This window comes from Malaya genurostris, chromosome 2 (genome assembly GCF_030247185.1).
Source record: "Malaya genurostris strain Urasoe2022 chromosome 2, Malgen_1.1, whole genome shotgun sequence".
Classification (NCBI taxonomy): domain Eukaryota; kingdom Metazoa; phylum Arthropoda; class Insecta; order Diptera; family Culicidae; genus Malaya; species Malaya genurostris.
Window position 1 is genome coordinate 240,452,653 of NC_080571.1, and position 13,663 is coordinate 240,466,315.

The 13,663-nt window shown below is 35.8% G+C and overlaps 1 protein-coding gene across 4 annotated transcripts in view; it reads left to right on the forward strand.

The window, feature by feature from the left end:
- LOC131428311 (serine proteinase stubble) overlaps nt 1-13,663 on the forward strand; it is an 83,459-nt gene that overhangs the window by 36,894 nt on the left and 32,902 nt on the right. For 2 of the 4 annotated variants that reach the window (XM_058592170.1, XM_058592172.1), the window contains exon 1: nt 4,914-6,075. The exons of the other annotated variants lie outside the window; for them this stretch is intronic. In XM_058592170.1, the coding sequence (XP_058448153.1) occupies nt 5,778-6,075 (298 nt within the window). In that variant the 5' untranslated portion in view covers nt 4,914-5,777. Of the gene's footprint in view, nt 1-4,913; nt 6,076-13,663 lie in introns of those variants that run through there. 4 annotated transcript variants of the gene reach the window in all.

A 13,663-nucleotide genomic window follows, 5' to 3' on the forward strand; every position in this document is an offset into this window, starting at 1 on the left:
GCACCGATATAGTCGAAATCGATTCATATCAATTCGAAAGAATTCTATTCATATCAATTCGAAAGAATTTTTCTCCATTTTTTCCATCGTCACTCTAGACGACGGATTGGGAAATAAGTCTGGAACTGGAAATCGGATCCGGAGAAAGATTAGGAATTCCGTACCGTAAGACCTTTCATTTGTGAGTTTGTGTGTGTTCCTATTAAAAAATAATTATTTAAATACTAGAATATTTACTTTTTATGTTTTGCATTCGGTTCATCAGTGCGTTCATGTTGAACTGCTAACGGCACCTAGCGGTTCAACGTACCCCGCTGAGCAGACGTAAAACTAATGCTATTTGCAAAACACTCACTGGACCGACGTGCCGACAGAAAACGAAACTAAGTGACGACATTCTGACTGACGCACTGATAAGCCAAAGACGAGACGTAAAAGTGAAAATAGTTAAGCGCACTTAGCACAAAACAAGTACCGATGCGATACCAAAAACCCTTAAATAGCTACTAGAATATTGTTTCACAGATCAAATGCAATACTTTTTCTCATAGCAGTCTTTTTTCCTAAAAGTAGCCGTGTAAAAAAATGGTTTATCAAACCGTGAAGTCGGATAACTTGCTACTCATTTCCCAAAATCTATATGTCCTTTCATTTGAATTCAATCCTCATATTTGAAAAAATTGAGTTCTTGAATTCTTTTTTTTTCTCGAAAATAAAGCCTTGTAGTTACGAAACCATAGGTCGGTTCCTTTTATTAATAAAAGTTTGTGATAATTACCACAGCCATCTTGAAATAAACGGCGTTAACATTTATTTCACATTCACTCATTGACACAAAACATTCGAATTACTTCGAATGATACATGACATTTTGCCCTGCGAGTCTCGAAGCAGAAGCCGGCTTTCAAGGTGCTTAGCTCTTCTATATGAGAATGAGAAAAAGGGAAGGTTGGGTAATGTCAGAGACATTACCCGATTGACGTGAATATGAATAAAATTGGCTCGCTGAAAATGGAAATCGAAGTGGTAATGTTAATGTTTGGTTACCATATGGTAAATATTTCAAAGAAGTTCGACAAACCGAAGATATTTTTAACATCAAGCTTTTTGACGTAGTTGAAAAAATATATTAGTTACTTATTGATAAAAATTAAAAAGTATTTATAGATAATACACACTTTTGCTATACACGTTTAAGTTCAATGTTAAAGGTTGTAGTGAAAATTCATCTACAAACCACTTAGTTCCCAGCGTTTAGAAATGTGCAGTTTATTACTCATCGAGTGAATGGCAAAGCAAATATTTCGTCCATCCGCTCTGGATTAAGGGGGGGTAGGGTCTGAATGATGAAAAATATCATCATTTTTGAGAATTTTTTCAGATAAATTAATAAATTCGAATTTTTTGCATGATAAAAAGCATCATTCGAACAACATTTTGTAATTTTTTCGTGGAAAAATATTGAGAAATAAGTCGGTGAAAAGGTATTTTTAAGAACGCTTCTTAAAAATCATGATTTGCGGTGTCCATTGTATCTCAGCGCCGACTGGTAAGAAGTCAACAAATCAAATCAGCATAGATAGAGTAGATGTTTCCCTAGACCCCAACGTTTCTGTTTGATTTTTTTTTAATTTTTAGAATTTTTGGTGGTTGTTCAAAGTGAAAACTACGAGTTTTCATGAAAAAAATCGCCATTTTGTAGCTGTAAAACCTCCCCAAAGTAACAAACGAGGAAAAGGAAAACGTTGGGGTCTGGTTTTTTATATGTAGAAAGTGTGTGCAAAAATTGAAAAAAATTAGTTAAGTAGTTTTTGAATGACGATGGACACGGGCTCTCAAAACCTGCTGTCGAGAAAAATGCGTTCAAAGTTTTTTGTCTATAGAATCAATTGAAACAATTTATTACTCAAGGGAGTCCGTAGGGTCTAACATTTTCACAAAATCATATTTTTTCTTTTGTATTCTTTTATAATGAAACATTTCAAGAATGTTTTGTCAAGTTTTTAAGTCGATCGAAGCAGAAATCTTGGACCTGTGTGCCGAGCTCTTACTTCTTCGCAGTATGAGATATGCAAAGATAAAGACCCATAACTTACCTAGTTTTTCTCCGATAGGCTTGAAAATTTCACAGAATATTCTTGAAATGTTTTACTATGAGAAATACAAAGAAAATAATAAATCATTTTCCAAAAGTGTTAGACCCTACCCGCCCCTTAAGGGCTGAGGACAGTACCGCAAAGTGGCAGGTTTTTTGCTATTTTCCCGTTTCAAATTAAATTTTCTTGGAAACGATGCAGAATATAGAAAAACCCACCTGACAATGTCTTCGAAATTTAGTTGAGAATATTCTGTGAAATTTTCAGAATGATTCATTGAGTTTAGCGGTCGTGTTGTATTTTTTTCTGACTGAAGAACTGCTGAAAATTGGAACGCTCGGAAATGCATACCTCTACTTGTTCATCGAATATCTCGGCTTTGAAGGCTTGTATTATAAATTTACCGTGACAAAGTCTAGATAATTTAGTTTAGATGCGATTAGTACAAAAAAACATATATGTTATCGCGATAAAAATAAAGTCTTGTATTTTTCTGTGAAACAAAGTCAGTTTCAATGCATTCGCCTTTTTTTTCGCTTTGGTTTCCTGATAGCATTCTGAAAAAGGAGAGAGAAATAAAATTGGCTCGACAAGGCTGCCAAACACACAGACATTCAATCTTTGTGAAAGATGAATATATTTTCATTGTCCATTGGAATCCATGTAATGTTCAACCCATACGATAGATTAATGTGATAAAACTTATCATCCTTAAGCAGTGTGCCTTAATATTATATTATATTATTGAATAAAAAAAAACTTCTCATCAAAATAATAAAATGTATGCTGGCAACCCGGTACAGTTTGCTCATATACGAGAGAGTACAAGAGAAATACGATGCGCAAAGGGAATTAAGCGAGCCACGTGGTCGATTTAAAACTCATCACGTGCCATCTATCCTCAGACCTTAAGGTGAAATGTAGCGTCATAAAATGCGCGCAAAATTTCATCCGCTTCAGTTGAACGAACCGTCGCACAAAGCATAACAAGAAAAACCGACACATAGAAACCAGAACTTTTTTCGGTGATTGAGCGCAATGGGCTTACCTCTCGCCAACTTTTTCAAATTTCGGTTGTTTTGGCTAAAATTTTATAACTTTGAGTTGCATTTTCAGATTCTTTGTGAAATTCTGCTATAAACCCTACTTTTCAGTTCTAAAACCATCCCCGTGGAACGGAACGGTAACCATTTATACCTTTCAAAAACCAATTACGGCTCGGCAAAGCAAAATTTCAAAATTCTAAGAATACTTAGTTGGGGCGAATTATAGTTTGTTATTTAGTGCCTGTTCTACTAGCGAACAAAGCAAGGCCCACTGCACTCAATGAATGAAAATATTACGTGCCGGTTTTGCACGATACGCTTTGTGCGATGATTCGTTCAAATTATCGCGGTTGAAATTGTGCGCGCCTTTTTTGGCACTGAACTGCACCTTAATGTGCGTTCATACTAAACATTTTAGAAAAACTCAATTTCGAGTTATTTGTGATTATCTCATACCACTGAAAATTTTATCATAAATTGCTGAGCATATTTCCGATGGTATAGAGAAGAAATTGTGTTGCTGCCTTAAATACAACAACAGATACTTACGATTAAGTTCTGCCTATTGGGACCGTTCATAAAGCTCGTAGACCAAAATTTGGAACTTTTTAAAGTTCAAAGATCAAATGGCTGTGACTTTTGGTTCCAGATATATGATGGTATAAGTGACGTAACCGGCTAAACACGTTGATTTTTACCGCTCAAATATTTTGGGATCACCTCTAATTTCGTAAAGCGCTAATGCTCAAAAGTTTAATCATCACGAAAAATGTACTCATGCAAAATTTGAGCTAAATCGAACATGCGTAAGGGGTGCTGCCCGGCGGTAAAGGTTTGAAAATTTTCGATCTTGAAAATCCAAAATCGAAAATTTCTTGATGCCGAAACTCTTGAAACTGCATAAAACGTCGAGATTTAGTGTCATCTCAAAAAAAATTTTTTTTTTGAGAAAATCAACATTTTAGGACTTTTTTGATATTTTTTTAAGTCCCAAACAGTCGATTTTTTCAAAAACAATTTTTTTCGAGATGACACTAAATCTCGACGTTTCTAAGCCTTTTGGCATCAAAAAATTTTTTTCTTTTTGGGAAATTTCATTATTAGTATCCGAAATTATTTAATAAAAGTATGAAATATATTTTCATGAGACCGTTATGAAAGAAGAGAAAGGCATTATCCCACCACTAGGCGGATTAAGAAGGGTTTTTTATTTCTATTGATGAATTGATTACACTTTGGTTATAAAAGCTGCTGTTTGCAGTTTCACGAAGGTTTTGCAATTTCAAAGTAAATAATGTTTGACAGTGACTTTTGAAGTTATTTGTGCTGCCTCTAGTGGGTAGTAGTGCAAAGGTAAGAAATGATGCTTACCTTGGCTGCCACGATGGTCGTATGAGTAATATTTGATTACAATTGACTAATTGCATAAATTTTGAATGTTACGTCTTACGTCCTGTACATGTGATACTCGATTGTAAAATTTCAACCTATCCATTCAGTCGCACGCTGACAACACTGCCCAGCCAGCTGATTCTCAGCAAGAAATTTCACCAACGGCAATCACACGCGCACTTATTGCCGTTTCAAACTGCATCCAATCCGGCGAACCTACGAATGTTTGTTTTCATTTTTGCTCCCATCCCTGCCCAACCAACGGACACGAAGGAGACCGATTGGCTTTGGTGGCGGCTGTCTTTGGCCCCCAAGGAAAGTCTTGCTTCAGTTCAGTATCACCTACCAAGGCGAACGTTCGTCTGCACTGCCTCCGAGGGTCGATCGTGTGTACTGATTCGGGTTCGAGCATCGAGGCGTTACCGTAGTTACTCTGCGTGGGTGGGGAGACTCCCGCCATCAGAAGAAAGGTGCTGCCCTTGGCCGAAGTCGGGTTGCACAAGTGAGAAACAAAGAACCGGAACCCGCGGTGGAACCGTCCAACCAGAAACCTCGCCCGCGGTTCACCTTGGTATCGCGATGCGGATCTTTGTTGGCAGCAGAAGCAGCCCTGTTATTACTTGCTCGCATCGAAAGTGAAATTGTCCGCTTCGAACGGTGGAGGTGGAGGGAGAGCAAGAAAGGAAGAAAAATTCTCATCGACTGTGGTCCCAGTGTGTGGGTCTTGCCGGGTTCATTGTCTCCCTGATCACTGTAGACACCGACGGAGACCTTTGCCGATGTTGTTGCATTGAGGAACCTTAGCGAAAAAATAACCTTTTGAATGGCTTTCGTTTTAGTGCAACAAGCATAGGTGGTAGTTATAGTAAAATGATAATGTGAAATCTGCCATCAAAGAAGTATAAAAATTTCGCTGCGGTGCAAGCAGATGGAAACGCTTTGTTTTTTTTTTTATTTCGTGTAATATTCATTAAAAGTGAAATGATACAATGCCAAAAATATGACCTAATTGCATAACAGGCAGAGAGGGTCCAAGCGTGAAGTGTTTTTTTTTTTTGGGGCTACCAGTTGGCCAATTCAATTGGGCCGTCTTCACAAATTAACAACAAAAGAAAGAAAAACCTAGATTCGGCTGTTATGCTGCTTTAGTAGGGTTTTGTCGTTTTTTTTTTTCTTTCTGTTGCTACTCATGCAGCCACTTTCGTAATTTCGGAGAAGTAGTTACTGGTGAAGAGGCGGAGAAATGACGGGTCTTTCGCCGAAGTACCATTGCAGTGAGATTTCCCAAGCGATATGTTCGCGTAATCATGATGTCAGCAGTAAACGTGCACGTGTTTCCCGCTACGGACGACGAAGGAGTTCGGTTGGATGTGTCTCATTGGTTGTGGTGTTGTGTTTAGGAATGATACTGGCCGAAAGGACTCCATCGCCGCAACAAGAGCAGGACATCTTGATATTGGAAGCACTCGGAAAACGTCAAACGTTCAACAACAATAATGTGGATTATGGGCCAAACTCTTTAATGGAATTGCTAGGGAGAAGTATGAATTTTCTGTTGAAAAACCATTCGTGAAAAAGTCTGTTATCATTTGCTTCTAAAATATATTATTTGATTTCATTTTGTCTGATACATATTACACTAGAAATTAAATGCTTGTGTGTGTTGGTTTACACCAAAATTTCAGCGTTCAAATTTTGAAAACGATTTTCAAGATTGACCAAACCTACTATTTTAAAACAAAAAATTGTTTCGATCCACCTAATTGAGGGATGATCCCATTCTCATAATACTTGTGTTTTCATATTCCTCAAAAAAATTTTCGTTGAATTTAATGAATACTATAGACATTATTTGAGCCTAAACCTTGGGAACAGTTTGACCCAAATCTTTTCTTTTGCGTTCTGAATAACAGTGAAATTTTATAACAATTTATTGGACCTTTAAGATTTCAGTTCAAGGTTGGTTTTTATGGTTGTGAAAATTGGTTCGGACATCTCTGAGAAAAGTGAGTGAGTTCCATTCTGGAGTGTGTGACCGAGCCCCAACCTGGAGGGATTCTTTGCGTCAGTAGTTCTGTACGCTATGGAATCCTACTAAACGTAATGTTATACCAAAGCTTTGTATGACCATTGTTTCCGGTACTTCCAGAAACTGAATTCGGGAACCAGTTTAATTGACGTCAGCTCTAATGGCCAAAAACTAAAAAAAATGGTAAATTGGATTAGTTTTGAACCCAATTTAGAAGAATTTTTACGTCGTTGGAATTGCTGCTCTTAACGACGGTTTGAAAGTTTAAGGCCTCATCACCTTGTTGTCCTTCCTACACCGTAAAATGCATTCGGATAGAATTCAGAAGTGCCATACAAATTCCATGCGGATTTTTTTTTTCATGCGGATTTTTACGCGTATTTTCGAAGTTACGAGGTTTTATACGCGAATTTCCGAAGCAACGCGACGTTTATTCACGCGGATTTTCAATGTTCTCTCGTTTTGTCTTAGAAATACATGAAACATTAAGACTTGGTGTTGCCCCGAAATTATTTTAAGGCAACTCTCTGACACGTGAAACAATTCACCGAAAAAGACCAGATTTGTGAGCAAACAAATCATGTATCTTGATCCACGATAACGCACCGTCACACAATGCCATTTGGCTAAAACAAAACGAATACCATTCAACAACCACTGAATTCACCTGATTTGGCTCCCTGCGACTTTTTCCTATTCGGTCGGCTCAAGAAACCGCTCCGTGGAATGCGTTTCAGCCCCCGAGATGAGATAATGGAAACATCTCAGATGGCTCTGATGACCATACCGAAAACTGAATACAAAACCTGTTTTAATCCATCAAGTGGTGTAATGATGCCTTTCTCATATATAATACTGTGGTATTCTATTCAGAATGTTTCTCTTCGATTTTTGAAAGAAACCAAGAAATTGCTTGTGCAATAACTAGTACAACATGGAGAATGAAACAGTTCTCTGATCGGTTAGGCCATCCATTAGAAAACGAAGTGGGTTCACTGTTATATGTACATCCAGCACCGGAACCTGAGAACAGGTATAATCGAAGTCGGTTCGTACGGCCACCAACTAACATGTTGTACAGATTTTATATAATTTTGTCATCCTACTCTAAATTGGGAATAACGGTATTGAGTAGAGTTTAGATTTTTTTTACGGTTTTTGTTTCGCCGGTTCAAGTGACGGTGTACAATATTTAACACACTTTACCCTATAACTCCGCAACCGGTAGTCGGATCCGGATAAAGTTCAGGAATTTCCTATAGGAGCATAAGACCTTTCATTTGAATCTAAATTTGTTAAAATCTGTTCAGCCATCTCCGAGAAAACCTAGTGAGATTATTTGACACATACACACACATACATACACACAGACATTGCTCAGCTTGATGAACTGAGTCGAATGGTATATGACATTTTGCTAGTCGGTTTTTCAAGTTATTGCATAACCTTTCCCAAGTAGCTACAATTATGCGATTGGAAAAGCGCATTTTCTTGAGTGATGTACAACAAGTTTCTTGTTTCATGTGTTTCACAACAGTAATATTTACTTAGTGGAAATCGGAATCAAAACTGCTCAAATGATCTTGTCGTACAGTCAGTTGAAAAACCGGATGTGGAACTTAATCCATTCAGGTTTTTGAGTTGGTTTCACAAGCAGTAATATGAATGAATTTTACATTCTTTACAAAAACGTGTTGAATCAATTGTCTAACATATCTAACAAAAATAACCGATATGAAGTAATTGTGAAACATGCCAATTATAACAAGTTTTAATTGCTACTTGGGTTCTATATGAGAAAGGCAAAAACTGTTTCGAGGATTGGATTAAGCGTTGGCATGAGTGTGTTGCAGTCGATGGGAAGTACTTCCAAGGAGACAATATCGATTTTGATGAACAATCTTGTATTTTTAATTTTCTGAATAAATTCCTGGAACTTTTTGATCAAGGTAGTAATTACGGTCGTTTTGATTGGCTATAATCTAATGAAGTGGAAAAGTTTTTAGAATGGTTCTGAAGAGTTTTTATGTGCTTTTCATGAAGAATGACATTTCAACATTATTCACCTGCCAAAACCAGAATGCGGATCCGGCTAAATTAATTTAAAATCGTAGAAATGTTTTCATTTGAACCTAAAACATTAATGTTACATATGTGCATCCATACACCCATACCCAATACAGTATGACCCTTTATACGAAAAATTCAGGGTTTTTTTTATTTCAAAATTTTTCAAACACTATTACCGGTACTTTCGATTCCTGGTACCTAGCATACCCGAATTGAGACTGTTTTATCATTACCAAAAAAGACCTGCATGGTAGACCAAGCTCAGTTAACACTTCAAGTACCAAGCCTGAAACAAGATGGAAAAGTAATTTCGAGCTGTCATAGTTCAGCTATTTCTCAACCAATTTTTCTAAAAATTTACCCAAATAACAAATAAGCACATACTAATGCCGCACTATGACAGTAAATCATCGCTAATTGGAACTTTATTCGCTCTTGAGACTGAGGTAGGACCGATTTTGGCAATATATTGGGTAATTCATGAATCATGCTTATTTACGACAGTTGTGCATTGTGTAAGCTAAATTCTGATTGACCCGATCAACAAGAGATAACAAAATTGTATCTGGGGTTTTTTCGTTTTTTCTATCTAAATTAGTCATAATCTTGGCCTCGTTAATAGTTAAAATAACAAAAATTATAACTCAATTTAACCTAGGTGATAACAGAATTGTTACAAAACTTGATATGTAAATATCAATATTATATCTAAATTTGTTACAAATTTAGTACGACTTTTCAGCTGTTATTACTTATTTTTTAGGGGGAAAGGCTTTATCGTGCAAATCTAAAAATAGATTTCGCGAAGTAAGATGAAATTGTATACCTTTAGGCGATTTGATTTGCGATAAAAAAACCTATTTTAATCCACCTAGTGGTGTAATGATGCCTTTCTCATATTACTCATTACATCATAAATATGTTATAACCGTGAAATTCGCAAAAACAACTGTTTATTGAATAGGAATAGGATAGTTTGTTCGGATCTAATCTCACAAACTCTATAAATCCTGTTTCACCTGTAGTTCCGGAACCGAAAGTAGTATCCACAACAAATTAAGGAATTTCGTATGAAACTGTAAGACTTTTCTTTTGAACCTATAAGTTTGTGAAAATCTATTCGGACATCTCCAAGAAAAGTGAGTGAGATCCTTTTTGCAGTTTCTAATCACAATTTCCAATTCTCCCGAAACCGGATTCAGATGAACGGACTAGCCGAAGTTGGTTCGTTTGCTACCAACAAATATGACCTACAAATTGGAACAGTTTTGAACGTAGTTAAACTTATACTTACTATCTCATGCTCTATTTCGTTTAAACCAATTAAACTAAATCTAACGAAACGAACCTGCGTTTCTGTTACTACTGCGTGCTAAACAGCATGAATCAGCAGCATGAAACATGTAGTAGGATTGCTATTATTATTATTGACATCACTACACAACGTGTACGAAATAGAACAAAGCACGCCTTGTTCGTTTTGTGTTTTCTTCTTCTTTCGGTGTTTTACATATTGTCACTCTATATGGCGATTTGAAAACTTTGACACTCATCGCTCTGCAACTGCGGAACCGGAAGTCGGATCCGGATGAAATTTCACAGTAGGTTTAAAGACAGTATGAACTTTAATTCAAATCAAGATTTGTGAAAATCGGTTCAAGCATCGCAGAGAAATCGAAGTGAATTTAGTTTTAGGAGTTTTTCTTCTCCACTTTCGGTGCTCTCGGAACAGGAAAAGAGGGGACCAGTAGTGCCGAATTAAGTTTTCATGCCCACAAACTAACAAGCTCTGCAAACTAGAAAAATTTATCAGACAGTTTTATGGGATTTGTACCTGTTTTTAACCATCGTTCGTCGAAAAATACTAATAAAATCGGTAATTTTCCACTTATCACGCTTTAGTTCCGGAACCAGAAGTCGGATCCAGATAAAATGTTCCACAAATTTTTAGGATATTATAAGACCTTTCATTTGAATCTAAGTTTGTGAAAATCGGTTGAGTTGTTCCAGAGATAATTGAGTGTAAACTTTTTCTCAAATTTTCACATATTACCATATAACTCCGGAGCCGGAAGTCACATTCAAACGAAATTCAATAGCAAGCTATGGGACCATAATACCTTTTATTTGAATCTTAGTTTGTGAAAATCAGTTTAGCCATCTCTGAAAAAGTGGGTGCATATTTTTGTTACATACACACACATACACACACACACACAGACATTTGCTCAGTTCGTCGAGCTGAGGCGAATGGTATATGACATTCGGCCCTCCGGGCCTCGGTTAAAAAGTCGATTTTCACAGTGATTGCATAGCCTTTCTATATGAGAAAGGCAAAAACATGAACATTTGAGCGACTGGTTTCGAACCGGGAAGTTTTGAGTTGCCAACATACGTTACGATTGCATCGGGGCATGAGAACTAACTGAGATTGAGAGCATATATTGGCATCATATAATAACTAGTGTAAGTCCATATTGCTACAAAAATAATCTATCGCTCTCCACCTCTTTCGTCGTTTCCTTCCAACCGACATAGGAATGACAAAGGGGCTATTTTAGAACTATGAGCAAGCTTTTTTTGATTCTGGAGAATAGTTCGACGTGAACATTTCATAAGGGCACATAAACCAATGAGAGATTCTCTTTGTTTACTTTCTCTTCTGTTAATAACACCTAAATTTTCACGTTCACTTACGAAATTTGCATATACAAATTAAAGAAAATATCTCCAGCTTTGTAATAGTATCATACATGTAACGAACAATTGCGTAATAACGCAGATATAATCGAAAGAAAGTAAACAAAGAGAATCTGTCAATTGTTTTAAGGCCCTTTTGAAATGTTCACGTCGAGTTGTAAGTGAACGGAAATGATTAAATTCAGTGAAACAAAACTACCTTATATAATCTGAGGAAATTAACTAATGAATGATAGTTTTTCAGTTGTTTCTTCTTTGTACCAAGAGGGCCGACTTTCAATTCGAATCAGTTCGCTCGTTCAAATGAAGTAGTGAATTGTCTGTACATGTATGTATGTCGATTGGCGGGTATATTTGATTAAAAATGTGCACTTAATTTTCTCGGAGATGGTTAGATCGATTTTCGTAAATTTAGATTCTTCAGGTATGTGAAATTGGAAAAAATGTTTGTTACCGCTCTTTATTGAAGCATAGCATTTTTCGGATTGAAAGTCAAAAACATGATCGACAAAAGTGTTTGAACTCTTTTTTCAATTCTCTAGTATAGTTTTACCTGAAATGTAACGGCCCTTAATATAATATCTGGACTTACTATAATCTTAATAAAATCTGAATGTTTGCTTCTGATTTGGAATCATATTTATAACATAATGAGATATAAATATTAAGATCACATATAATTTTGATAGAATCCTGTTATGCTCTGTTGATCGGGGATTTACAACAGATGAACTTTCAGATTGCAGATATAGAGCTATAAGAATTTTCGGTGCTCATAAAAGGTTGTTTTACTGCTTACTGGTTACCTGCACAGATAAAAATATTTTGCGATTTTACATTTATTTTCATGCACATATTTAGAGCAGGCAATTGAATTGAAATTCACATTACAAAACGAAGCGGTTTGTAAATATACAGTCTTGTTAAATAAAAAACTAAATGAATTTTAATGTAATTTTACATCAATCATGGTTTTAAATCAGATTTTCGTTTTAACTAATGTCTATTTAATAGTACTATCGGTTTACATGTCGTGTAAGTTTCATCTTTTCTTTCTGTGTGGGTACATCCTAGAATATCGTGAAATTCGTAGATTGGTTCAAAAACTATGTAGCTAATGACGCGGTTAAGGTAAATGAGTGAAAATTTGATTTTTCCCGTTCGAGGTTTGTTTCACGCCCAAAAGATGCCCTACACAGATGAAAATATTTACCCTATTTTCATGCACATATTTGGAGCAGGAAATTGAATATAATGTTACTGCTTAGGTCTTTACTTTTCAATATACTTCAAAAGCATGTAATTCCATAATGTGATTGAAAACCATAATCGATGTAATAGTAAATTAGAATGCCTTGATTTTTCAATGAATTATACAACATATTTTAATTTACGCTTAGTTTTGCTTTTAAAGTATATTGAAAAGTAAAGATCTGAGGAGTAACTTTATATTTAATTTCCTGCTTCAAATATGTGCATGAAAATAGATGTAAATATTTTTATCTGTGTAAATCATTGAAAAACCAAGGCATTATAATTTGCTTTTACATCGATGATGGTTTTCAATCAAATTTTTGATTCAATTGATGTCTATTTCAAAGTATCATTGAATTACGTATCAGCTTTTCTATTTTTTTCCTTTGATATCAACAACTCAAGTGAATGCTGAGAAATTTCATTTTAACGAATCATAACTTTATTGTTAATCAACCAATTCTCGGAATTCGTTCACTATTAGAAATGTGCTATTTCCAGAAAGAATCAGTGCAGCGAAAATAGAATTGTCTACACAGAAAGAAAAAATGAAAATTACACGACATGTAAACCAATAGTACTATAAAATAGACATCCGTTGAATCGGAAATGTGATTTAAAACCATGGTTGATGTAAAATCACATTGAATTGCATTTAGTTTTTCATTGAAGAAGACTATATTTACAAACCGCTTAGTTTTGTAATGTAAATTTCCATTCAGTTGCCTGTTCCAAATATGTGCATGAAAATAAATGTAAATTCACAAAATATTTTATCTGTGTACTAAAAGTTGTAGTGAAAACTGAACCGGATGGATGACCTCAGAAAAGATGAGACTTTTTACGATGATCATAAATATCTTGAAAGTCATAGTGATGACCTACACAGAGGAAAATATTGAAATTTACACGACATGTAATTCGATGATACTTTGAAATAGACAAACCAGTTGTCGTATGTTCGAGCCCCGACCTGAAAGGATTCGTAGTGTCAGTAGAATCGTTGCACTAGCCATGCAATGGTTCTGTACACTCTGAATCGGCTGCGAAGTCTGTTGAAACAGAAGGTCAAATTC